Source organism: Fusarium redolens (assembly GCF_020744475.1).
Source record: "Fusarium redolens strain MPI-CAGE-AT-0023 chromosome Unknown BKA55scaffold_23, whole genome shotgun sequence".
NCBI lineage: Eukaryota > Fungi > Ascomycota > Sordariomycetes > Hypocreales > Nectriaceae > Fusarium > Fusarium redolens.
This window is the reverse complement of record NW_025763686.1, coordinates 200041-226358: the sequence shown is the minus strand read 5'-3', so window position 1 is coordinate 226358 and position 26318 is coordinate 200041. Positions and strand designations below refer to the sequence as shown.

The following is a 26318-nucleotide window of genomic DNA, read 5'->3' as shown; positions in this document are numbered from 1 at the left end:
ATAAGCCGTTGTAGTGGAGATGCCTTCCTAAGCGTGTAATCGGGAGTGGTCGGAAAGGGGGGTATTCTAGCTATTAATAATGCTGTTATTAGCACAAAAAAAAGCCTAGTTGTTGGTATATCCGACCTATGACTGTACAAGGGAAATAGGCACGAAAAGCTGGAATAATTTAAGTGGTTGCTGGGGCAGAGGGTTGATCTGAAAATCACGATATTCTAGATTGAAAGGTTGAAAATCATTACTGCGGCCCTCTTCGGGCGGAATATTAGGTGCGCCGGTGGGGTCATTAGCAGCTACCGTAAAAGGCGGGCTATTAAAGCTATGATTATCTAGTATATGTATCTCTTGGGAGCTCATTGTTTTAATTGAGACTCGTTAAGGTCAATTTATATAAGGATTTTAATGATTTTGGTGGTGTTAAAAGAAGAAGCTGTCTGACGGGAACTTTACGTACCCTGCAGGTACCTGCAAAAAAGCGGGGTGAGTTACTTGTTGTAGCCTTGTGCCGGTCAAAGAGATAGGTTTTGACACTTATATACAATCAATCCGGAAACCCCTTCCAAAGCATAATCACGCCATGACATTTATTTACACACTAAAACATAGACATAGGGATATCTAAGAATATAGAAAATTTTATTTTATTTAGATAATAGCTTTTAATCACCTGATGGGCTTTAAATCGGTTATGGAAATTAAGATATAGTGGCTATAGGGTAGTTGTTTATCAGAGTCGTACTTTTACCCCTTGCCCACTTGTACCCAATCAGATATTTGTTTAATATGGACGGTATCCCTGTAGTGCGCTCCAGAGCTAATGAACGCCTGTATAGTGATTAAAATCTAATCCTGCTTTGGCCCATTGGAATGAATTCAATTATCTCATACAAAGCCTTTCCAAATTAGGCGCGCATAGCTGACATAAGATAGCACCGGATCGCGGAACAGTTAATCCGCATGGAGCATTACGTCGTCCTCATTAAACCTTAACACAATAAGGGCTAATACCCCTATCCACTTCTCAAGTGCTTGTGTATTTCCGGTTTATTCCCATTACGTTACGAGACATTGACAACTGCGACCAACAACCCCGGCGAATCACGTCTGTATGCTGATTAATGAGAGGAATGAGCTCCGTTTGAGGTAGATAGGTTGGAAATTGAAGCTATTGGTACCCCGCTTGTACTGCCGTAATAACAGGGATAGAGTGGGGCGGGCTGCGCGTTGGAGGCTTATGACCTCACAGGAGATAATAACTTGAAATTTTCATAGACTGTAATCATATTCTTTAGCCGGCACTTGAGTTTCATTGATATTTATTATCCTCCTAATTATAGTCCCATTAGCGCCATTAATCTGAAATTAGATATAAAAGAGTTCCTAATAGTTTTACTAATTTTCATTAAGCGTTCATAGCAGCGATTCCTCCGTTTTCAGGCCCTCTCTGTCCATATCCATAGTCTTAGCAGTACTTTCTCCTAACTTGGTTGATACTGTTTTGGTCCGGTAGAGCATTATAAGAACATTGTACATTGCAACCGAAGATATTTAAGAAAGAAATACAGGAACCTCCTGTTTTCTTCTGCGCTTTTTCAGCTAGTCCTGGACAGTCATCTGTGGAGCAACCACTCAGATATAGTGATGCTGCGTAAGGCGGATCAGGTGTAAAGACGACGCAGTCATAGCACTGTGGCGGTATATCACCTGACACCAGATGCGCAGTCAATAGCGTAGACAGGCTAAACCATCCGGAGTACAACATATTGGTGATGTAGGTGGTGCGTGAGCAAGAGGATGTGTGAGCGTATGACCGGAAACGTCTCTTGATGTGTTAGAGCACGTGGGCTTGAATGGGTGCGAGGGAGAGTGTAAATGCGGAATGCCGTGAGAGAGTATCTTTATATGTCGGAGCGAGAGAAGGAAGAATAGGTTTTCTTTACTTTTCTTTTCTTTTTTGGTGTGTTTGTGTGGGTTTATGCGTCTATGTTCGTGTTATTTGTGCTTTGTATGATTGCATGGGAGGTAGGGAGAGAAAGAAGTTGGACAGGATGGAGATCTTTGCCTCAAGCCCGTTACTAATATTTGTTAGCTACTGATACAAATGTCTGGGATAAAATCTTAGATTCACCTTAACTAACTTTAAGTAGTTAGATTGAAAGCCCCACCATGCACGATTAAGTTTGAGGCTGGGGCGCATAATACCATAAACACCTTAATACGAAGTTGAGGCTGTTTAGAATGGGCTCGACTTACTGAGTGGCTTATCTCTTCAAGCGGCATATACTGTTGAACAGGTGCTGGGGCCTCACGTGCAAGCAGGGATACTTTAAGATTACAACCGAAATGGTAACACCTAGGAATTATTCACAGGCGATTTGACTCAAATCGTGTAATAAATTGGGTGACCCAGCTGTCATTTTGGAGTAATATTGTTTGAAGTTGGGCCGAGTCGTTGATTTGCCGAAAATTCCCAGATCCCAGTACTTGGGGTTAGATCAGTTGTGCAAGTAGGGATAAATAATGGGTTTAGGTTGTCGGTTTTTGTTATGTTTGGAAAGGCTTAGCTAATTAGACCGTGAATAAAACGAACAGTCTCCACCTAGCGAGCGATCCCTGCTCAATAAATGGTAAATAATAAGATATAATAAGATAAGGGGAAAACCTAAAGAATATAATAAAATATTAATCTAGGCTAATCTAAATAGATATAACTCTTATTCTTAGAGAAAGTACCTCTTTATTTCCTTTATATTTTAAAATCATTCTTATTTAATAAAAATCCTAAAATAAAATCCTAAAAGTTTTATTTTTATAGATAATTTCTTAGATTTTAATAAGTAGTTAAAAAAAAAGAATAAATAGTTAATTTATAAGTAGATGTTTTAAACTATATAGGGGAAAAATTAAAGTAAAAAGGGCTACTATATTACAATCTAGCTTAACATTTTTAATAAGAAGTAATAAAATAAAATTAATTTTAAACTTAAGAGGCTACTAGTATTTAAGGCTTAGAAACCCGCCTATAAGAAAACACTTTATTATATTTTTAGAAGATAGGTTATTAGGCACTCTTAATTAAAGAAAAGCAAGCATATACTTAAGAACGCATATAAAAGCAAAGGCTTAAGCAGCATCTAAATATTAAAGGCAATAAAGCAGTTATGCCTAATAATATTTATATTAGTTAGGCATCTACTAGGTAAATAACGCTAATAATATAACCCTAGTTACTAGAAGTATAATTACACCTAATCCCAATAACGCTTTCCCTATTACTATTATCCCTTACTTTATCTTTATCTTTAGTTTTATTTCTATTTTTATCTCTTATACTTCTACTTATATAATTAACATTTTCTTTTAACTTAACTCTAGTATAAATAAGTATACTTTATCCTTAAAAAACTACCTTATACCTATATAATACTTTAAAAGAACTATAAGATTAAAATAATAAGCCTATAAGAAATACAGCCCTATAAATTAATTAAGTAATATCCTTTATCCTTAATTTAAAAACTCCTATAATAATATATACTATTAAGGATATTGCTATATTATTATTATTATTATCTATATAGCTCCCCTTATAATAATTACTTCTATAATTATATTATAATAGTTAGTTCTTAACTATAGATAAACTAAGCTATACTAGGTTTATTATTAGCAGATTGTATAGGGCGTAATGCTAAGCATTATTAAAGTATTATATCTCTTAATAGTAAATTTAATATATATTAGGCTTAATTAATATAAAGAAGTTTTATTAATAGCTAATAAGCTAGAATTTATAAAAGTATTAATAAATATAATTTATATATTTAAGGTTATAATAAGGACTAATAATAAAATAAAGTTAGTTCTTTATAAATTAGTAATATTTATATATTAATTTAGGTAAATTATTAAATAAGAGTTATTAGTCCTTATTTTATTTATAAACTAAACTATTTAAAAGATTAGTTTAATTTAAGGGGGATAGGTTTATTCTTATAATTAGAGAAAAATAATAGGGTTTATATAATATAACTACTAGGGTTATAATATAATCTCTCCCCTCTATTAAGTCTTATCCTTAAGACTTATATATTTATCCTTTTATTTATTTATTAGTTATAAGTCTAAACTTAATCTTATTTTTATTTAAATATTAATAAAATATTAGGTTATATTTCTAAAAGTAAATTATATCTTAAAATACTAAAAGTAATTAAACTTTCTAAGTATATTATTAGATTTAGTAATAAAATAATATTATATTCTTATTATTTCTAAAATAGTCTTTTTTATTAAGTTAAAGGTAACTAGTCTTATTAATACTAAAACTATACTAAGGCTAAAGTAATATATAATAATTTAAGTATTACTTTTTATTATAAGTTCTTATCTTATTTATTTCTTTTCTTTTTAATTCCTTAATAGTTAAGAAAAATATAAAAGTTTATATTAAGTTAGAAAAGGAAGAGGAGGAAACTAAAGCAGTTCTAGAGGCTATTATAGCAAAGTTAAAGCATATTTATAAATAGAAGTATTTATTAAGGCAAAAAGGTAATAAGCTATTTATATAAGGAATATAATCTTAAGAGAAGTTAAGTAAGATTTAAAAGAAATTTATAATTATTTCTAAGGCTTAATCCTTAAGTATTATAAACTTAATTAATTAGAACTTAGTTTTAAGTAATATTCCTTTTAAGCTTATTAATAAAAGTTCTTTAAGAGTTATTAGGCATTAGTAAGGTATTTTAATAGTTTTTAAGTATTTTTACTTTTTAAGTAGTCTTTTTATTTTATTAGATATTCTTATTTTCTATTCTTTAGTTATGTTTTCTTAATTATTTTTACTCCTTAAACCGAGAAAGCGCTGCTGGGACCGCCAAATCGGGCGGAAAGTGTCGCCATTTTAGGCGGCGCCAGCAGTGCGGGGAGTCCAACGACCAGAGGTCGCGGGGCAGGTATTATATACTTGGCCGGCCCGCCCACGCCCAGGCTGACATGGTGGGGCTGTCATGGCTTACCCACCCAGGGTCCCAGTTTCGGTCCCTGCTGCCTTCATCACCATAAAGGGCGTTCTAATTTCGACACCCAACGCATCTGCTTTCTGTTTGTCGTCGTCCACAATGGACCCATCCCTTGTCGCCCAGAATAGCCGTACCTGAACTGACATGGCTTCTTCAGTGTATAAGTGGCAGCGTTGCCTCTGCCTTCGACGCCCTCTACTCCCCCATCCACGTTCGCTCGAGACGGTTCATCGCTGATTGTGGTCTGTCTACCCTCTCGACCAGATTGTCCACCAACACGATGACCGCACCGCGATCTGCGGCCGCAGGCGGTCTACACAAGAACAACGCCGCCTTTCTTCAAAGCTTTGCTGTTCAGGAGGCCGAGAGGCGAGCGGCGAAGCAAAAGCCGACGCTCTCGATTGAAGAGCACGCTGCGCACCGGGCGCAGTTGACCGACGTTCTCTTCATCAAGCCCAAGTACTCCGGTGAAACCGAGATCAATGTCAGCGGCATTTTTAGAAAATGGCTGCGGTACGCAGAGCTATCTTGTTGAAACCCTCTTCGCAATTGCTGTATTTGCTGACTCCCCTTACTTCAGGTACTGCACCGATCTAGAAGTTGGCGACTGGAAAGCAACGATCCAAAATCTCAAACGCGAAACGACGCAGGACTTCGTCCTCTACATGTGCGAACGATATAACATCACATCATGGGGCAGCGTCGAGGAGTATATTCGACAATTCCAGCAGCTCTACACGACTGTCAACGGACGGTACATGGACAGGAACCACTCCAAGGAGGTGTACAAGGTGTGTTGGGGCTTGTCGGTTCGGGCGCATATTGGCATTAATCACCAGCTGGCTGCCCGATCTAACCGACTTGTTCGTTATGCTAATACACAGCCAGTATTATCGTCGCGTTTGCATCCCTCGATTTAGCCATCGCCCACCGAACATCGATGGCAAGCCGGTGCTCAACGTGGACAACCTGCGTGTCATTCTGACGTTCAACATCGCCTTCGACACCTCGACCTTCCCCGGTGAACGGCATCGCATCAGTCTAGCCGGCTGCTACCAGCTCTTGTGCTATACCGGAGCACGACCTGCCGAGCTGGTGGATGGCGAGCGGAAGAAGCCAAAAGACAACTCTCTGGAAGAACTCTTTGGCCATAAGACTAGCCACTCGTCTTCCGCGGAAAACGGTGCAGATCCTGAGCTGTCTTCCGATGAGAAAGCCAATCTAGTTGAGGGCCTTCTCACGCAGGAGACCATGGGACGCGGGCGTCCTAAGGCCCTCTGTTACGAAGACATACTGATGATGATCGTGCGGCACCCCGTGACCGGACGGTGCATCCCGGCCATGGCCATCAAGTTCATACATCACAAAGGTGCCGATAACAAGCCTAGGCCGTAGGTGGTTCCTTGTGATATGATGCATCCGGTTGCGCGTGCTGACAGTCTTTTGTAGGACCATCTTCTTCTTCACTCCCACCAGGAAGCTCCTCTTCTGTGCTGTTTCCACGATCCTCGCCCTTGCCCTGCATGACGACGCCTTCGATGCGCCGAGCTTGACAACTGCCTCAGCAATATTTGGATCGAGACCGCCATCCTACATGGTCTGCACGCCCCTCCGCTGGAAGGCGTCCAAGTTGAAGATCCCAGTCTTCCGTCGGTATCGTGGGGCGAGCCTCTCCGAGGACGAGGCCATGCTTTATTCCAAGCTCCGAGACGACATCGGTGACCAGAGTCTCAACTCAGGACACGAGAGACGATGGACACCTAGGTTTGCCCGGAGAGGTGCCAGCAATGCTGCCAACGGTACGTTCCGCTATGCTGTCACCGTTAACATTTTCAGAACGCTATTGACCTGACTTTTTCCTCCAGGAGACGCGCCAGATTCGGTGCGTGACCAGATGATGCGTCATGACCCTCAATTCGCGACATTTCACCACGCCTATCTCAACGAGATCGCCAACTTCGACCTCCAAAATGCATTTCTGGAGGAAGAGAAGCAGAGCCAGCTATTCCGGCTGTTCGCCCACGTGAGTCTCACGCGCGATCCTCGAGCTACCGCCGACATGGTCCCCGAAGAGGTGTGGGCAAGTCTCCCGCCCGATCCGGAGATTGTCAAGCTCGAAGAGGATCGCGCCGAACTCAAGCAGGGCAACTATCGGATTGATGGTCACATACACGAAGAGAAGATCCGGCAGCTTACCCAAGAAATCCGCAAGAAGGGTGCGCAGCGTGACAGGCAAGTGGTTAAGCAATACCGTGAGCATTACTTCTATAACCGTCCCACCTGGGACATTGAAAGACAAGCCCGGGGAGAAGAGGAGGCAGAGTTCACAGAACCTATCATCAATGTCACCATCCCCGAACGCGCCAGATTAGCAGAGATTTTCTGCCACCAGCCGGACGACTTGACTGAAGATCAGATTTTCCGGCTCAAGATTGAAACCGTCAGTCTCATGGTGGCTCTCTGCGACAAAAGAGAGACGATCAAGCGCGATCGTATTCAAGAGAGGGTCAATGCCTATCCGTCCATAAAGACCGAGCCTCTCGAAATAGAACACGAAACGTTGCCCAGCCCCGATCGGTTCCCTCTGCTCCTGCATGCTGCGCAATGCCCCGATTGTATCGGTGATGAGCGACTCTCTCGTGAAGAGCGTACCTTTACATACTGCCGCCCGACTGTCATGAACGACCATTTCGATGATCAGCATCTGACCAAACGCGAGCAAGCTGAGCGGAGCGGTGAGAAGATACGGTGCGAGCATCCCAAGTGTCGAGACCTCAAATTTCAACATATAAATCACTTCCGGAACCATGTTCAGAAAGTCCATGGTGTTGCTCTGCGGTCGTCAGAGCAAGTGCAACAGAGGCGACAGCGAAAGGAAAAGCGCCGCCAAATGGTTAGGAAACAGGGCCTACTAGTATAATAGAGAGTAGACATAGACCAGTCGTTAATATACAATATAAGAAAACTCACTGGGTGTCATCCAACGTCTGGTCATGCTTCAAATCGACGACGTTGACCTACGCTATGGCCACCAGCTACTGTAAAACTAAACTTATTATTTGACACGGGTAATGACGATGGGGAAATAGACGCTGTAACAACTTACGCAAACACAAGACTAGATCTCCAACCCCCGCCTTACCCCCCACTCATTTAAACCACCCTGTTGCCTGCTGGCACCAGTGACTGAGCATCTTCCACTTCCACTGCCGAATGAAGATCTCAGATACTAGCTATAAATAGACCCGCTTACGTCTTATCGTTATCTTATCGCCCTGTGGCTGAGCATTCGCATTTCTAAGCCCAGTTGCCGTAATGGCACCAGGCAACGAGGGAATGGCATCCAGATGCTCCCCAGACTGACTCTGCGCATTTGCTGCACCCATATTACGCCAAAGATGTCTCGATCGTCCCTAGGGCAGACGGTACAGTTACAAGCCTATACCCCTGATCGTCGTTCAGCCGTCCTCCGTCACCGCGTCCGTGTTGTGTCTGAGCGTAAGGCTACTAGTAGCGGAAGCGTAATGAAACAAGGGGCGTTATCAATACCAGGCGTATATTCGCTATTAGTAGCTCTTGAGTCATCCATGCCAAAGATGACAGCTGACGGAGGTCACAGAGTAATGCTTACGAGTAATCAATAATCTCGTATGATTCAAGAGCTACTAGTAGCGAAGATTGACTGATTACTGATCTTAATCACACAGGAGACCGGCCCCCTCCGGGTTCCGCCAATGCCGTTGAGGAACGAGCTGAGTCCTAGACGCGGCGCAAAGGCGCTTACGGCTCCGACCCCGCTTTCGACAGCATTGCTATTTCATGCTTGCGTTTCTCTACCATTTCTATCTCATCTGCCCATCTATCCATCTACGTGTTCTTCAAGAGTATCATTGAATATCATCGAATTACATTACGAATTGCATTGAAGTATAAAGTTGTTCACCATGACCATTGATTACTCAAAATGGGACAACCTGGACACAGATTCAGAAAGAGAAACCCCCCCTCCAGCAGCACTGCAATCAGGTGCGCCGGCTACAGCAGATCCAGTCACAGGCAGCACTCCGGGATCCATCCAAGCCATCACTGTCCGTTGCGATGGTGAGAGAGCCAGATTCACACCTTGGTCAGTGACATCGGTCAAGGCGGATCACCCCATCTTCTCGAACTTCGTGCCTCCTATCCCGCGACTCATCGATGTTCCATTAGTCTTTCATCGGGTCGGCAGTCAATCTGCAGACCGGGCCGATCTGGATAATCAGGTCATCACATATCTCCATATTGACTCCGAATCCGGGTTCGCGCCTCCGAGCTGGCAGTCCCACATCGGCACGGTGCTGGTGGCGCGAAAGGATCAGAAGACGTTGCGACCACAGCATCTGGAGGGTGTATGGATGTATTGTGATCACATCTTGGATCTCTTCGGAGATGGAGAAGGTGCACCGACGCATATGTATCGTAGACAAGCATTTGAGGAGTGGTGGAAAGACTACTGCAAAGAGCAGAAGAAATTACGGCGGGGAACTGGAGGCGAGAATGACCCGGATGACTGGCGAGCGGTACAGTCGCCGTATGTGACATAGGTTCCTCGTATGTGCTGGTATAAGTATATCTCGCGCGCTGTTCTACGTGAAGGATTGCTGGCTTTCAAACGATCGTCTTGTTTCTACCGCTAGATCCGCAAGTCTCTTCATGGCGTCAACGATGACCTGGTCTGGCTTGTTGCCGAGGAAGTCCTGAGGCCGTACGATATTTAGCAGTTTGATGCCCTGTAGTGTCTTGCACCTAGAAAGTTGTACATAGAGACTAGTGAAGTCGCACTTCGAGGGCTGACCATTTGTCACGCGATTTCCTCGGAGCTCTAAAAGAGCATCGGCAAACGTTTTCCCTTGGGCCTTATAGTCGGTCAGTACGAAGGCAGGGACCACAGGCAGTCCGCGTCGGGTGCATTTCCCGGATAGGAACTTGTAGCAGGAGTTGGCTGGATCGAGTACATGCGTGATGGGCCGGATGAGTAAGGTACCCGCTGGGAGTGTCGGGATGGTTATATCTTTTGTCTCTTGTGACTCCAACAATATGCCTAGTGGCGGACCGAAGTGTATGGTAACATCGTCAGCGAGATAATGGCCTGGGAACTTTGGGTCGGGGATGAGGTCCACGGCCGTAAACTCGGCCCCGTTCACAACTCTCAGGCCGGTATAGGTATTTTTGTTGACAACAACAGGCATGCCCTGGGCGTAGAAGAATACTCCTGGGATCTTACAGCTGGAGCTGTCGCCTTGCTCGATGGTCTGGGCTAGCTCCTGCTGTAAAAAGGTCCGGCTGCGCCAGGTGTGTGTCGAGATGAAGATGGAGATATGCTTTGCGTGAAAGCGGGCCCAATCTACCAGGGCTTCCATATTGAGAGCCCATCTGTTACGGTTGAGCGGTGTTATGGCACGCAAGCCAGCCTTGAAGGTGATCTGGGACCGGTCCACGAGCCTGGTGTTGAGCAGGTCAAAGTCCTCCCTAGTCTGGGTTCCGGCCCGTACTCTTTCCAAGAGAGCGCCCAGCTGTGGATCGTCCCGGGCGCGGACTTGCTCCTCGAGAAGGATGACGGTCTTGAACATCAGCCACAGGTTATGACCACGATGGTGAGCAATGGCCGCCTGTCCCGAAGAGGTCGTGTAAGTCGGATTCATCATCTGGTCCACCAGGAGACTTTTCTCAAGCACAGGGGCGAACTGATAGAAATCACCCATCAGGAGGACGACGGGAATACCGCCAAACGGCTTATCGGGGCAGTCACGGAGGGCCTGGAGGCGACAGTTGGCCTGGAATAAAGTGGACCCCCCGAGCATGCTGACTTCGTCAATCACAAGTACCAACTTCTGCTTCCACCTCCATTTCTTCGCTTCCGAGAAGACTGGAGGCTCTCTTCTGTCGTTAGAATGGTGAATATCCAGTCCACAAGCCGAATGAAATGTCGTCCCGCCGATCTGAGCAGCCGCACTGCCGGACGTGCCGGTCACCTGGAGTTGATGCAGCTGGCCTCTAGCCACAAATACGTTCCGCAAAGCATCGACGATCCTGGACTTCCCAGTACCGCCTGGGCCACCAACGTATTGAAGGTTCTGACCGGCAGAGTCTGGATGGTCGACGTACTTGTCCAAGAACCGACAAATAAGCTGTAGCGCCATACTCTGCAAACCGTTGAGTGTATACGCGGAGGCGGCCTGAAGTCCCAGCTCCGTGAAACCTCCGACGGGACCCAGTTCAACAAGCATTCGAGGATTCTGTGCCTGCGAGGTTTCCAAATGTCTCGGAATGGGAATGTCTGCATCGCATTGTCGAACAAGCAGATCGTCAATGTCAGCGTTCCCAATGGAGGTTGTGCCACCTTGCACAACACCCTCCATCTCGTTGAGCATCTGTAGATGCAGCAGATCCTGGGCCTTCGCCGCAGCCTGAACGTCATCGGCAGAAGGGACGGAGCATTGGCTTAAGACGCTGTGTTGACGATGGCGAATTTGCTGATAGAAATCGTCGTGACGTTGGATAAAAGGGCGGCGCTCTTCTATCGGGTTCTCCCGGTCAAGGTCTCGGATCAGACCTTGCAAGACCGGAGAGTCCTTTGTTGCGTCGGAATTGCGTACAGCATTTTGGAGAGTGCGGAAGAGGGCCGTATAGTTTTGGTAATGCTCTGCCATGGTCGGCTCTTCCATGGTCGGCTCATCATCACAGTTGCTTTCACCCAGGGGGAATTCTACGTCTACCGTGTCATCGCCTTCCGACCGGTTGGCCCAGAGCCGAGCATCCTTACGAGCATCCTCAGCCGACTTTCTGAGGAGAGAGATATTCGCGACGTGGGATCCCAAGCGAGGACACAGGTTAGCTGCGAAACTTTGCCATATGCCTGTGATATCGGGGTGGGTTTCGGAGAGGAATTTCTCCCATGGTACGAACAAGGCTAGATGGAGAACCGAATTCCTACACAGACTATCAGGGCAGCTTCGGGGGCGAGTGAACCAGGCAGGGAAAGATACCGTTTGAAGTACACTGGGTGGTCGTCCATGTGATCGTCGCTGATGAACCCTTGAAAGACTGGCACTGCGTATCCGGCGGGCTGACGAAGCTTTTGAATCCATTCGTGACATTCCGGGGGCCCCTGTAGCGCAATATGGACTTCATCCTCATCTCGACCACGACGGCGCTCCACGATGATCGTGGACATATAGTCGTAGAGGCACGTATCTCTCAGAACTGGGCCGCGATAAGCATAGGCGTCCAGGTACAGCAAGGTCCGGCCGTTTTGCCGAAACTGCGCTGTTTCCGATGGCTCTTCGGCGTCGATTTGCGTACAAGCCTGGCGACGGAGGTGTGGCCAGCGTCGGAAGATGGTCCAGTAAAGTGCTGTCAGGTTGATGTAGGACCAGTTTGGTACGTTAGTAAAGTCTGTTTGATAGCCGAGCAGAAAGTAGCAGACCTCTACGGCCGAAAGCTGCCTCTCAGAGAAAATTCGGTTCGCTGCCCTCATCAAAAACTGGCGGCTCTCATTCACCACGTCCTGACGCTGGGCATCTTGCTCGGAAAGACTTGGCCCCCTCAGCGACGCGGATTCACGGAGCTGCCGAAGAACATCAGATGCAAAGACGAGGCGTTTCCACATGGGCGTGTCTAATTTGGTGGCATAATTTGTGATGTAGAATACCATGGCCAATCCCTTCGTCTTAGTCAAGATCATAGAGAGGTCATGATTGTGGCGGAGGCCGACCGCCATTGCTTTGTTGTACCGGTTGACGAGCGCATGGTTCCGCCTCATGCTGAGCAGACCGTCCTCCGTGAACCCGGTGTTCTCGACGAGCTTCCAAGGGGCTTTGAACCGACAAGCCGTCGTTCTGTGTTGACCTGCGCCCTCTATAGCGAGTGCTTTCAGAGAATACTTGATACAGGTGTACGTATGCGAGTGCACCTGGCAACAGTAGGCAATGAAGTTGGACTCGTTGTCGAAAGCCCCTGAGAGAGTCACAGTGTTGTTCATGATCTCGTCAATCGGGTCGATTGGCTTTCTCTCCTTGCGGACGGCCCTTCCAGCTTCCTCATCCAGACATTCGTTAAATACAGAGTCCAGATAGCGAACCACTTGAGCACGGTATTCTCCCTCCTCATTTTTCGTCATATCGTCGATCAAGGAAGGCAACTCCATATTACCCTCCAACCAGAGTAGACCATGCAGATGGAGACTACCTCGGTCGTTCGTCTCAACTGTTGCGTAGTAATGGCTAATCTTCCCGTAAACTGATTCCTGGCCTGTCTTGACATATTTCTCAAAGAACAAGGAGACCTCTCGATGGAAGAAGATGGCAGCGCTGACCGGATCCATAATGCTAAGAGAAATTCTATCATATCTCCCACGGAGATCAATCAGAAGCTCCTTGGCTGCATCGCGATCATGAAGTCTGTGAATGGAGAGTTTCAACTTGACCGGATTGTTGATATCATTGGGATTGACAGTAATCCAGATGGCAGGTATACCTGTCCAGATGTTCAATGACTGTATCTTCCTCCGCATCAAGAGCCGGGTTTCGTTGGAGAGCGGCTGCGCGTGGCCAAATATGGACAGTTCGTGGAGCAAGAACAAGATATCCGGATCGGTCGTGGTCTTGGTGTCCTGCATTTCCTCCTGTGCTATTTTCAAGCGGTCCATCGTCAGGCGTCTACAGACCCGATCCAGTCTGTCGAAGGAGCCCTTTACCAGACGGACCATGCTGATTCTTCGGTTCGTGGATCGCAGGAGGATATTGAAGACCAAGAAACAAAAGATTGGGTGGACGGCAAACCGGCCCCCGTGTCGCTGCAACACGTACTTGGTCCAGTAGTTGAGCGAATGGTTGGTGCCACTCTGTGCGGAGCCCAAGGCGCCACGTGGATCGCCGTCTGGCAGACTGGGGCCCTTCGGGCCGCCCCTGCCCCAGGGGAAAAGTTTCGGAAAGGTTCGCGGGAAGAAATCCTCGTGTAGGCTGTCAGCGAAATCCGCGCCACGCTCGACCCGGATGAATGGCTGGTCACCCGCCGTATGGACCATCATACCGACGGGTTCGGCGTCATCATCGTGTCCGCCCGGACTCGTCCGCAAAGCCTCAGCTAAGAAGGACAGCTTGTCAGCCTCAGCGAATGTAGCAGGTCCGTCTAGAGGAAACATGCCGGACGCCGAGGTCTCGCACAGGGTATCATCGCCGTGGTCAACACTCCCTGGGTCAGGGGCAGATGTAAGTAGATCCTCAGGCGATTGGTGGGACTGTTCCACCAACTCGCTGTCGCCCGGTGGTGAGGCATCGTCGCTGGCATCTGGTTGCATGGAGGCGAGAAGCTCTTTAATGCTAGCGAAACCGGTCCCCTCTAATCCGCGATCAACATTTGGGACGATGGGGTCTGTGTGTGTCTTTTCCACGGCTGAGGGTTCCTCTCTTCGCATGCGCTCCATGAGAACGGCGGGAACGGCCGAGCCCTCGGCATACTGCCAGCCATGTATCTCATCCAGGTTAATCTCGATACCCCTATAGAGGGGATTGTTCTTCTGTAGCCACAAGAGAGCAGCAGTCACCCGAGACTTTCGCACCTGAAGAAGGGACCCCACTTCCGCCTGATTGGGTCTCTTGGCACCACTCCAAGAGACATGGATGTTCTCGATCGTCCGAAGAAGCGGGTGAGGCAGCACTGTGGTGACCAAGTCGTCTACGTTATTCGGAAACACGACAATGTGGCCCTTGATGTGCTTCCTGTAACTCGCACTCGACGGCGTCTTGTTATCAACAGTGAACTTCGTGATATAGCCAAAGGGGGCCTGGAGAGCGATCAGCCTCTCCTCGAGAGGAGAGAGGCCGTCGAGTTCTTTGGGATAACGATGCTCGCATCCTATATTCATGTTGTTGACGGAGCATGCCTTTGGCAGCTTCCCACGGTCGAAGCTACCGCGGCATTCGAGGCAAACATCGACCTGAGCGTCACCTGTCAGTGGCAGACACTTTTGGCACTCTTGAAGAGCCACTGTGGCTCGTAGGAGCGAGGAGGGCAAGTCCCTCCTCCACTGGATGGTAGTCACGTTGGCTAGCGCGCATTTTCTGTAACTGAAGGTGCAATGGGAAATAGGCAGTGTCCTCTCGTCTGCAAAAGCTGTATGGAACGATCTCGAAGTCTCGACTTGAAGGGCGAGCGGGACTTCCTTACACCAGGATCTCCTTAGCGATACGTCTTCCTTCACGCGAAAGCAGGAGTCCCGGTGTTGAAGAATTGTGTCAAGAGACAGTTGCTGATGTTGAGTAACCTCGTGCAGTAGTTTCGGCCTCTTCCGGCGGCTTCGGTCTCGGTCCGAGGGTGTCGGGGCCGGAAGTACGTCTTGCTGTATGCTATGCCGCTTGAGGGAAGGCGGTGTCCGGAGAGGAGAGGCTGGCTCAGGAGTCGTCGGTCCGGTAGCAACCCGCGTATGGACCCATTCACTGCGCCTGCGAGCCTGGTGGGGCCGATAGGGTCCGGGTCCACCGGTCCGACGTTCGGCGCGTCTACGGTCCAGGTCGTCCGATACACGGATGATTTCCTCGAGGGGCATTCTGAGCTTCGTGTTTCGGAGCTCCGACTCCATGACCCGCTGCGGCCGGGTGGTCCGCCGGGTGCGAGCCGTTGTATCAGTGTGCTGCCGATCTAGCCTCTCCAGAGTTTGGCGGACATCTTCTATCGGAAGGGGAGTTCGTCCTGGTGGAGGCATGATCCGAGTAAAAGTAACACGGACTATTATGTAGAAAGGATGAGACCTTGGATGTAAAAAGAGGAAACACCACCCTCAATCGACGCAGAGGTCGAGAGGGCGAAATAAGGCATTTGCCATCCCATCAATAGACTTTGAGAGAGAGGAGCAGAGACCTGAAGGAAGGGACTAACCCGCTGCGCAGCGGTAGTTTAGGTCCACGGAGTAGAAGCTTTGAAGCTTTCCGTAGGTGGCAACTTCGGAGAGGGTGCCAGAGGGGCGCTTCAAGATTACAACCACTCGAACCATGCGACAGAAATATCGCATGACGTTCAGACCGTCAATAACCGGCATGGAGGTTGCGCTCAAAGATGTTACGCTTGGCAGGTGACCGCATCTCGTAGTCAGCGGCGTCCAGCTGGCGCCAACAGTGTTGGTGTGAGTGGGATAATAAAAAGCAATATACAGAAGGGCTGACGGGCGATGGCATCATGAATCGCTCGAGACCAGAGAAAATTGTGCGGGGTGAAGGTTTTTGGAGCAGACCCTGGACAAAGTTCGGAACTGTTTTCCCGTCGGAATGTGGGGACCATTTGCGTATAAGAAGTCGAGCTCATCTCACGAAAGATCCAGAGATGATTCTGACAGACTACTTTCTCATCAAAACACTGTTGCGTGCCATGCAAGATTCAATCCCTGATGCCTCAAGGTCTAGGTTCCAGTAACGGGCAATCAAGGGCCCGTTTGTCGGGAGCGGCGCCAGGGCAGCCAGCTCTAAGCCCCCTGGGAGTGCAATTCTTCTCCAGCCTCGAAGGCTTAGAGATAGCTTCATCCACCGACCGGCAGCTTATCCGAGGGCACAATCTGATCGGTGCGGTCCGGCTGCAATTCGTCAAGGCGAGCTTCTTTGACGGAGGAGCAGGGGAGCACGGAGAGGTGCTCGATGAGATCGATGGAATCGACGTGCCACTCTCCATGCACGTGTACCCCTTCCCCCAAGCAGATGAGTGGGAAAACCAGTGGTTCTTCTTCGACATCCAGCTCCATCCGTATCAGCTACATTTCCGCCGTAGAGTCGAGGACGGTGAGGAGTCCATTATTGGAGGATGGGAAGACTCATATGCCAAGTTGGCCCAGGTTCGTGGACAGATGTGTGTTCAAGCGTATGTCGATGCCCTGTTTGAAAGCACCAATGTAGCAGAGACACAGGCCCATAAGTCAGAGGTCAGAATACTAACCGACACATCTTTTTAGCATCTCGATAAGGCCTCTCAGGCTTGCCAATGACTGCCTCCCGACCATAGCACCGCGCGCTACCTTCCACGGACCTGTCGACACCACGGCGTTCCGTTTCAAGGCTGGATCGTTGAGTAACAATCAGCTAAAATGCTGCGGCTTCATCCAATGCAGCACCTATCTCGTACCACCCCGTGACAAGGACCCGACATTCAGAGGCGGCCAGATGTTTCACATTCTAGCATACATGCCACACGATCAACAGCCCTGGAAAAGCCGGGTCGATTGGATGAAGGGCTTGCCTGAGGGCGGATTCGCATCTGGGAAGTGGATGTACGGAAGAGGCAGCATCGTTGGTGTCCTGAACCCGGCACTGTTACAGGAGGAGCTTCAACCTGGGCAAGATATCCTAGTTGTGCTCGTAGATGAGTTCAGCTTCACATCGAAGGCGACGCTCGAGGGCGCTACTGTGATGAGGAAGGCGTCCTCTCCACAGAAAGCAAAAGTCGACCTGGCAAAAAGACGAAACCCTTTCAGCAGCAGTCCGGACAACTCGCCACCCAAGCGCGCAAAAGATCCTTCTTCGACCAGGGGCATGAATGGTACAGGGAAAGAAATCAGGGACGGTGCATATATGCCTGTCGACCTGCGGCTCCAACAGGAACTAGCGGGCCATGAGAGGGATTCAATCTTGGTAGCAGGTTAGCATTCGACATGTCACCGCAAAGCGTTTTGCGGAGTAGAGCTAAGCACCAGACTAATACAGAAACGGAGACTTCACAGAGTCCGAGCCAATGAGACAAGATACATTCGCACCACCAGCCGAACGGGAAGGGCAACTCATGAAGCTACCACCGGAGGGCACCACGTACTCTTCTTTTCACGAAATGAGACAAGAGCTCGTTGAGTTCGCCAGATCACAAAGCTACGGTATTCGTATCTGTCGATCATTCCAAAAATTCTCAAGAATCACAGGAGACCCGGTCGCGAAGAAGAGAATGGTTTGGCAGTGTAACCGTGGAGGGAAGGGAGACTGTCCATTTTCATTCAACGCCGTGGAGGTCAAAATAGGAAGCGACCGGTGGGAAATAAGATATAAGAAGAACGAAAGCCAGCATGTTCATAACCATGGACCAAGCGGTGGATTTGTCATATGCCCTGAGCGAAAAGTGCGGAAATGATGCACGAAGAATTGACTCCTGTAAGACCATGATTTGGTGTCGGCATGAAAATCACAGCTCTTGTCCTCAATCGCTGGTTTTTTTTTTTCTTTCTTTATGTGTCACATGACCAGGTTCAAGTAGACGTATCAAGTAACGGGTCCTTGGTTAGCAAAAAAGGAAGAAAAAAAAATCGGCAAACGTCACTAAGAATGTCGTAGGACAAACCAATGTCTTGCTGACTCGATTACCCTGTATCTCTTTAAGTGGCAGAAGGCAACAAAACGGTCAAGACAGGGATATCAGGCCAATTAGATGAATTAATTCAGCCAATACAGGATCAGCTTGTATACAAAAGACCAATAACCAATAAGAATAAGTATAAAAAGCTAATAGCCAGTTAAAGTCAGGAAAAAAAGAGGCTATACTCTTATAGAAGTAGCTAAGCTACAAAGAAGTACAGGCTCTAATAGCTGCCTTTACATATAAAGCCTTTGTAGCCTTCTGGTACGTGGGGTCAAGTGGGTCAAGTGACCTTTTGTTGCCTTGTGCCACTCAAAGAAGAGATACACATCCAGCTGGGGCCCCAGTTTTTTCCCCAGGTTTTTTTTTTTTTTTCGGTGGTTGTTGTTGTTTGATTCCTGTGGCGCGAAGGTGATTGTGGCGCAGAAATTGTGGTGAAGCTGGCTAGCACGGACCACTCCGCGATCCGTGCTCGGGTAAGCAGGGCGAGGAAGAAAGAACCTTTTCGTTCCTCAAAGGCATTTCCGCTACTAGTAGCGGTATGGATTACAAGGCTTACAGGATCTTGATCATACTGCGCTACTAGTAGACACAAGCTTACATGTAAGCTGGCCTCTACTAGTAACACAGTATAATCAAGATTTTATGACCATGACTACGCTACTAGTGGAAGCAAGTAATCATGTAACTTGTGTCTACTGGTAGCGGAAGTTTAATGAATATCAATAATCGTCAATCTTCGCTACTAGTAGCTCTTGAGTCATACGAGATTATTGATTATCTCCATAAATGGAAATTTCGTGACTATTCTACTAGTAGAGGAAGCTTAAAGGTGATTGCTTATAGGTGACTGCTTACGGAAGTAGTAGGGGGGTAAAGATGGCGGTTATAGAGGTCAGAATTTTTACTAGAGCGTGAGTGCCGCTACTAGTAGTCGAGGCGTAATGAGGCAGAGTATTTTATGCCTTTGAGGAACGAAAAGGTTCTTTCTTCCGCGCCCTCCTTTCGTAAACTCGGGCCACCAAACGGTTCGTGCGATCAGCCACAGACCTCGCGCCACCAAATCAGCCTCCGTAATTAGCCCCCTTCTATACCACAACCCATGCGCCATTCTTTCGCGCTGTTGAGCCACAATTTGTACGCCTCGCCAGGGTTGCCAAGGTTCATGAAATCCAGTGAACGCCATGGCTTTGCGGTGGCGTCACGTGAGTCAGGGGCTCCCGGCTCGCTAAGGTCTGACCGTGGCGGCCGGGATAAGCCGCGCTACGATGTCATCACACGTATCAATTCGAGTCTTGAAACAGGCGCCACGGTGCCATCACACGTATCAGTTCGAGTCTTTATCCCATTTTGATCGTCTGCGGGGTAGCCCTACCTACGTCAGCTGGACCTCTTTGCTCACCAGATGTGATATCCGACCAGCTGTCAGACAGCGCGCCCTCACTAGGTCACTGATGATGAAAGATGATATTGGGATGATCTTGAGTGTATTGATGAGGTTCCTTGTGTTCGTCCTCCTTGTTCTTCGTTCTCCCTCGTTGTCTTTGTATCTGAGGGGGGAAGGCCAAGATACTAGACCTGCTGATCCTGCAACAGATCTGTAACGCTGTTCTGACAATTAAGGTATCATGGGGTTACATCTTCCCTTGAGGTGGCTGCCTGTGTAACATCATCATGCATGCCACTTCTCCAACACCAGCACGGCCCAGCGCCGTGCCTCAGTCTGTCATTCTTCAGCCAGGGTACCACCGGCCTGGACATCCTCCGGGTGGGCATCCATGCCACGGGTGCAGAGGTTGCGATCCTGAAGCGGCATGGGCCACACTTTGCGCAGTTGCCAGCTCCAGGAAACTGCCGCTGTGATAGAAAGAGCTACAACAGTGCATTGACCCTTCCCTCGTGCCTCTCTTGGGCTCTCAAGGCTAGTTTCTTCGACGATGGACACGTTTATTTATTTCTCCCGTTTGGCCCTCTATTGGTCTGGCACATGGCGCCCTTTTCTCTACCTATTCTTTTTCGCTCTTCACACAAGCAGATCCGGCTGTTTTGTTTGTTTTCGCCTTCAGTTTGCTGGCTTATTTCACGGACGGGTTTACTTTTAGTCTCTAAACACAACTACCTAGTACGTATCAGCCACCATAATACGCAATGCCGCCGATTCGAAAAGTCAAGAACAACAAGAACAACGCATTCCCAGGTGCTCAAGCTCCTACTAATAATCGCCCAAAGAGGACGCTCCATCCCAAAGGTGTGAAAGATGCCCACTTTAGAAGTAGTGATCGTGACTGGGATGGCAAGTATGAGCAAGTCATCGGGACGTCCACTCGAAACATCGTCTTCGGCAGTGAGTTTTTGTTGACCGAGTAAGTAAGCTTCCCATGGCCCAGGTAATTTATGCTGACCTCGCCTTTTTCAAGCGATCATATTGACGACATCTTAGCCTTGGGAAGTCCAGTTTGCGAAAAGATCGTGCAATTTATATTTGAATATGAGGACGTGGGTTATGGGGCACGGAATAATGCAGAGTCTCTGACAAACGAGGCGGTTGTCCGTCTGGGAAAGTCATGCCCCAACTTGAAGAAAGTTCAGCTCCAAGCTACGTGTCGCGTCACTGACGACGGTCTACTCAGCTTCTTCGAGAACTGCCCCAATCTAACTTCGGTGGAGCTTACCGGCACTTCTCGTGGTAGTAGGGATAAACTTTCTGGACAGGCGCTTGACCAATTGCGCGAGCACCAGGAGTGGGCTCCCAAGTTGAAGAAGCTGATCCTTGGTGAAGATGAACGCAACAAGTTGTTCATGAATGCTATGCGCTCTTTGACCAAAGAAAGGCCAGGGCTGACAGTTACTTTGCTTCAACGGCATGAAGTTAAGAAGTGGGGAGACTGGGAGTTGGAAGAAACGAAGATGGTGTACAAGAAGGGGCGCCTGGCGTGGTAGGAAGGATCCATCCTCACGCAATCCCTCTACTCTCATTCTTGGTCTGTATTCTGGATAGCATTAATTGAATCAATGATAATTTCCCAAGCTTGTTCCGCTATTGCTACATTGAACGACCCGGTATTTCCCGAAGAGTCGTATGAGGTACCTAGTTTTACTGTTCTTCTGGCCATGGTTTTCTCCCGCATCGATGGTACTAGGCGGGCCCAGAGAATCAATCTCATCGTTTGCCTTGGCCGAGCCGCGAATTCCGTCCCGAAAGAGGTGGCAGGCATACCAAATTCAAACCGTCCGGGCCTCCTTCAGCAGCTCCTCCAACCTCGCAATGCTCTTTGGCAGATATCCCTTCACACCATACGCACTAAGATAATCTCTCTCCTCAAGCAAATCACTCAACGTAACCTTGACCCAGTCCTCTGTCTTCTCCCTACGCTCCCTTCTGGCCTGTCGCCTATTCTTCTCCCACGCCAGCTTCTGGCGGTACATCTGACCGCGTTGCTGCTTGTTCGGCCTCCCAGTCTTGAACACGCCCACATCCGCATCCTTCAACGTCCACCGCTTGGGGATCTCCGGCAACCCATCTGCCAGGCAGGCAGGTTTCTCCCGCGCCTCAATCAGCGGCAAAAGTGCCTCATCCAGCAGTTTGAATGTCGGGATGCTGCTGTCGCACGGGGTGCCGCACATCTTCCACGTGGCGTCGAGGTCAGTGTGTGACGCATCAGCCATGCTGAGCAGTAGATTGAACGCCAGTGTGGTGTCCATGGCGACTAACTTCTTGATGGCGCCCTGTGCTTGCGGGCGGAGGTGGCATAATTGGCGCTTGTGATCGCCGAACTGTTGCCACTCATGACCTTGACTTTCTTGTCCAGCTCGTCGACGCGCTTGTCGAGGGCTTTGAGGGCGTCAGCGTAGATTTTTTCCGCATCCTTACTGGCGCTGGGGACTGTGGTTTTGGGTTTGGTGGAGCTAGCGGTCCTGGCAGCCTTCTTAGGACGAATGGGCGGATCATTTGCTTCATCGAAATCTTGAGTTTTCCCGCTGTCTTTGACGTCGCGCTTACGTTTAGCCGAGACTGAAGGCATGAACCGACTGGCAGTGCGTGCTCGTGGAGCCATATGTGTACCGTATAGAGAACAATGTTTATAGGAGAGTGATCACGATGGGAAAATACGCGTGCACTTTAACGCGTCGACGCCACTAAGAGAGGGGGTGATTAAGGTTAAGGTGGAGGACGCGAGCCGAATATTAACCTTAATCCGTGTCCTAAACTCGGGTAGCAACCCCTGCAGCCGCAAGGCGGGCGTCTTATTTCTCAAGTTCTCAGCTCGTTCCGAAAAGACATAGGCGGACCCCGTAGGGGACCGGTCTCCTGTATAATAGATAGAAAGAAGCTACATACATACGGTACCACCATACTACAGTGCCTTGAGGAACTTGTTCCGAAAGGTTCTTTCTTCCGCGCCCTCCTTCGTAAACTCAGGCCACTAAACGGTCCGTGCTCAACGCCTTCACCACACCTTTTGCGCCCTGATCAGGATTTCTGCGCCACATTAAGCCACAACTCAAGCCACGCATGTCCTCGACTCTGAGGCGAAAGGGTGACGAGCTGCAAGCACATCTCTTTTCAGATCGCCCCGAGGTTTATACGAGGCAGTCTTAAGAGATGGTGAGTACTTAGAATGATATCGGACAGGTGGCATAATCTGTTGCGCGGGTTCTACCCGAAAATGTGTAAATTGGCCATGTTTTGGGGCATAATTACAGAGGCAGCCGTCAAAAGTTTTGTCCAGAAGCTAAACGCACTAGTAGCCACGGCCCCTATCGGTACCTCAAGATACAAAGAGCTTTTCCAATTTAGCAGGCTTACTACTATAATATAGTGGCCAATCTCAATTACAGTGATTGAGTACCTGGTAATATCGCGTAACTTATAGGGACTTTAGGGGTCAGAAGATCTGCATTGATGTACCGAAGTACCCTGCTAGCTTCTGATTGGTTGTAAGCCCGGCTTGCTTATGTCATCAGGACAAGACTTTTGGGGCCCAATAGGCACACGGGTACCCGTGGCTCCAAAATTTCACGGGTACCCGTGGGCATTATGTAAGCGTAGATAAATAACACTACTTTACAACACAACTACAACGAGAATTAGCTATAGGGCTAAATACAATGCTTGCTGCTCCTCAATATCCTTCTCACATACTCTCTAAATCTCTCCTGGCCCTCGTCTGCCCGAAAAAGGTTATACTACTATCTCATCGGCTACTTAGGCATCAAGACGGTCGTTCTCTGACTTATCCCAGTCAAGATAGGCCATTATCTCTTCTTTAGTCCATTCCCTAGAGCCTATTGGCGTCTTACAGCACTTAGTCATTTGCTTCCAGTTGAGGCACCAGTTGTAGTCGGCTTTACTATACCGTAAAGGTAGGCCTATCGCCTTCCGATACTGTTGGTTAGTCTTGATACTGCCGGGCGGCTGCGCCTTATACCAAGCTTTTCTTACTGCAGTATATCTCTAGTAGATAGCTTGTAGGTCATCATACTGAAGTGCCCGCGCTACTGCTGCTACTGGTAACTCTACTGCTGCCGGCCCCTTTGCTGTTGCCGATAACGGTGCTGTTGTTGAAGTATCAGCTGTTGCTAGGGGAGCAGCTATCGCTGCTAACGTTTCTGTTGCTGTCGGTGCTTCTATTTCTGCTTATTATAAAAGCTCTGCGTGCTGCAGAGGGCATGACTTTAAGGTTATTCTATAACCTATCGCGTGGCACATACTGCATTTAGGCTGCGCCCTTGGTTGTATTGCTGCCTTAACTGCCTCGAAAGCACTAGGCTCCCGCCGAATGCTTAATTGTAGATTGGCTGAATTATTAGCTATTCGATCAATAGATTAATAAGGCTCAAGCAGTAGTTGAGGACTCCTAGTGCGACTAAGATGCTAATGTCTATAGAAGTGTTCTAGATAAAGGGGTTGATCCTGCTCTTGTAGCGCCTTGAGTATATGGGCACAAGGGAGACCGTAAGATCGAGAGAATGTGCCGGTACAGGTAGGTAGGTCTTCTTTCAAGAGCAGTTTCCATTGCTCTTCAACCTTACGTAAAGCCTCATAGGATACCCAGCCACATATAGCACTATACAAAACCCCAGAGAGCTCAATCGGCATACGCAATTGCTGCTTGGCTTGGTTAGATTATAGCTCAGCCAGTTGATTAAGCAATACATGCTTTATAGCCCTCCAAGCCTTAAAAAGATCTAACGTAGACTTCTTCAGGTGGCTCTTCAGGAGCCCATGAATACCTTCGACCCGCGAGGTAACTACATTACCAAAATGAGGGTACTGATCAACCCAAGCCTTAATAAGCTTTTCCTTATAGAGATCGAGCCAATTAGTCTTAATATACCCAACTTCGTCGAGATATCGCGGTAGGTAGCGCTCCTCGAGCTCTTTTACGCGCTAATCAAAGGTTTCTTCATCTATTGATCTTATGATCGAATGCCAGCAATTAAAAAACTCATTCCAATCGTTAAGACCCTCCCGATAGGCTCCTAACCCCTGAACATGGCGTATAAAGGTTGGCTGGCAGTAGCGGAGGACCGCCTTATTAGCATGCCAAAGGCATAAAAGTGAGATTGCAGCTAGAAAGCAGCGAGCCACAGCATTCATACAAGCCAGGCACCGGTCTGTGAGGATCACAGACAGGAGGGTTACACCGCAAAGTTCGTACATTAATCGAAGCCGGTCCAAGGCCCAAGTATAATCCTCCTCATTCTCGCCGCTCAAGAATGCAAAGGCGATACAGAAGGATCGCTAGCAAGCATTAACCACAATTATATCGAGGAGCGGCATTCCATATTTATTCGTCTTATATATGCAATCCAAGAAGAGCAGGTCTGGATAAGCCTTAAGGTATACTAATGACTCTAGATAGGCGAATAATACTGCTATAACTCGGTCATATAAATCAAGCTGCATCCGGTTCCAGAACCCTTCCTTATCCAGCTGGTTAGCAAAAGCGTGTATAGTGCTCTGGCCCTCACAGAGCTCTCGCTTACTATCTGCGATACGATTATACATATCTTGCTGGGTTGTAATGGTATTTAAGTTCTGGCGGATATAAGTTCTGATATCCTTTAGCGCTATCCCAGCATTTATGAGGCTACTGATTGTTGTTCTATCTATATCGGACAGTATGCGATGCATTAGATAAGCAGACTGGTGCCAGCTTGGCTCATGGTTATGAATAGCGAATCGGCTATCTGGACGATGCCTTAAAGTCCATATAGCCTTATCAAGGCTTTGCTTTGCAAGTACGGAGAACTGGCAGTTAGTGCCTCGGGTGCTTGTCTTCCGTCTCCGTTCTATTGATGCATCTGGAGGGCGACAGGCTCGGTCACAAGTGAATGTAACCGTAACCCTCCCAGTCTTCTCTTTATGGGATCTTCCAGTAACAAAGGCATAGCCCCGTGGTGCTGCCCAGCTATTGATCGCCTTAAATAAGGCATCTCGGGATGTGTACTCGCATTCAGGAGGGAGATAATCATCTGGAAATCGAGCGGCCGCTCCAATTGGCTCCATATTGTAATATGGTACCATGTAATATATAGATTTCCAAAAGTAGCGCAGGGACTGAGGAGGAGCTTGAAGCAGGCACGCGACGTGTTCGCGTTGACCAGGGGGCCAATAGGTGCGCACCTGGGTGCGCATGGAAGTTTTTTTACGTTTTCTGTAATAACCTAATAATTTATTTATATTAAATTATAAAAACTTTATATAGGATATATATTAATATAATAAATATGCTAGTTATTTTATATTTTGTATTATTCTATTTTTTAAATTTTATCCTAATTATTTAAACTAGAATAAGAGTATTGGCGCACCAGGTGTGCCAATTTAATAAATAATAACTAAGTGTAAGTTTAAATAGCTTATAACTATTTAAGCTTTTAATAGAGAGTAATAAAAGTAAATTATATTTATAAATATAATATAATAGGTAT

At 47.6% G+C, this 26318-nt stretch overlaps 5 protein-coding genes across 5 annotated transcripts; 2 read left to right on the top strand and 3 right to left on the bottom strand.

The window, feature by feature from the left end:
• Window positions 1-1296: 1296 nt before the first annotated feature.
• BKA55DRAFT_583413 (uncharacterized protein) lies at window positions 1297-2249 on the bottom strand. Its single transcript, XM_046194210.1, has 2 exons — window positions 2129-2249; window positions 1297-2075 (listed from the first exon to the last, which is right to left on the bottom strand). Exon 2 carries the CDS (start codon window positions 1760-1762, stop codon window positions 1463-1465), a length of 300 nt encoding a protein of 99 aa, XP_046042903.1. The 5' UTR covers window positions 1763-2075; window positions 2129-2249; the 3' UTR covers window positions 1297-1462.
• A 3052-nt stretch (window positions 2250-5301) lies between these two features.
• On the top strand, window positions 5302-7919 carry BKA55DRAFT_598894 (uncharacterized protein; the record flags this gene model as incomplete). Its single annotated transcript, XM_046196302.1, has 6 exons — window positions 5302-5534; window positions 5602-5812; window positions 5910-6412; window positions 6471-6820; window positions 6887-7769; window positions 7868-7919. 6 exons carry the CDS (start codon window positions 5302-5304, stop codon window positions 7917-7919), a joined length of 2232 nt encoding a protein of 743 aa, XP_046042902.1.
• A 12337-nt stretch (window positions 7920-20256) lies between these two features.
• BKA55DRAFT_207507 (uncharacterized protein) lies at window positions 20257-21397 on the top strand. Its single transcript, XM_046185139.1, has 2 exons — window positions 20257-20743; window positions 20798-21397. The coding sequence occupies exons 1-2, from the start codon at window positions 20529-20531 to the stop codon at window positions 21318-21320; spliced, it is 738 nt and encodes a 245-aa protein (XP_046042901.1). The 5' UTR covers window positions 20257-20528; the 3' UTR covers window positions 21321-21397.
• A 1-nt stretch (window position 21398) lies between these two features.
• BKA55DRAFT_207504 (uncharacterized protein) lies at window positions 21399-22494 on the bottom strand. Its single transcript, XM_046185138.1, has one exon. The coding sequence runs from the start codon at window positions 22080-22082 to the stop codon at window positions 21603-21605; it is 480 nt and encodes a 159-aa protein (XP_046042899.1). The 5' UTR covers window positions 22083-22494; the 3' UTR covers window positions 21399-21602.
• On the bottom strand, window positions 22088-22435 carry BKA55DRAFT_696644 (uncharacterized protein; the record flags this gene model as incomplete). The annotated part of the gene is made up of 1 exon (XM_046200291.1): window positions 22088-22435. The coding sequence occupies one exon, from the start codon at window positions 22433-22435 to the stop codon at window positions 22088-22090; it is 348 nt and encodes a 115-aa protein (XP_046042900.1).
• Window positions 22495-26318: the final 3824 nt, after the last annotated feature.

Coding starts and splice junctions, on each gene's coding strand:
- BKA55DRAFT_207504 (XM_046185138.1), bottom strand. CDS start 22,082: ATGGACACCACACTGGCGTTCAATCTACTGCTCAGCATGGCTGATGCG.
- BKA55DRAFT_207507 (XM_046185139.1), top strand. CDS start 20,529: ATGCCGCCGATTCGAAAAGTCAAGAACAACAAGAACAACGCATTCCCA. Junction 20,744..20,797: donor AGTGAGTTTTTGTTGACCGA/GTAAGTAAGCTT, acceptor GCCTTTTTCAAG/CGATCATATTGACGACATCT.
- BKA55DRAFT_583413 (XM_046194210.1), bottom strand. CDS start 1,762: ATGTTGTACTCCGGATGGTTTAGCCTGTCTACGCTATTGACTGCGCAT.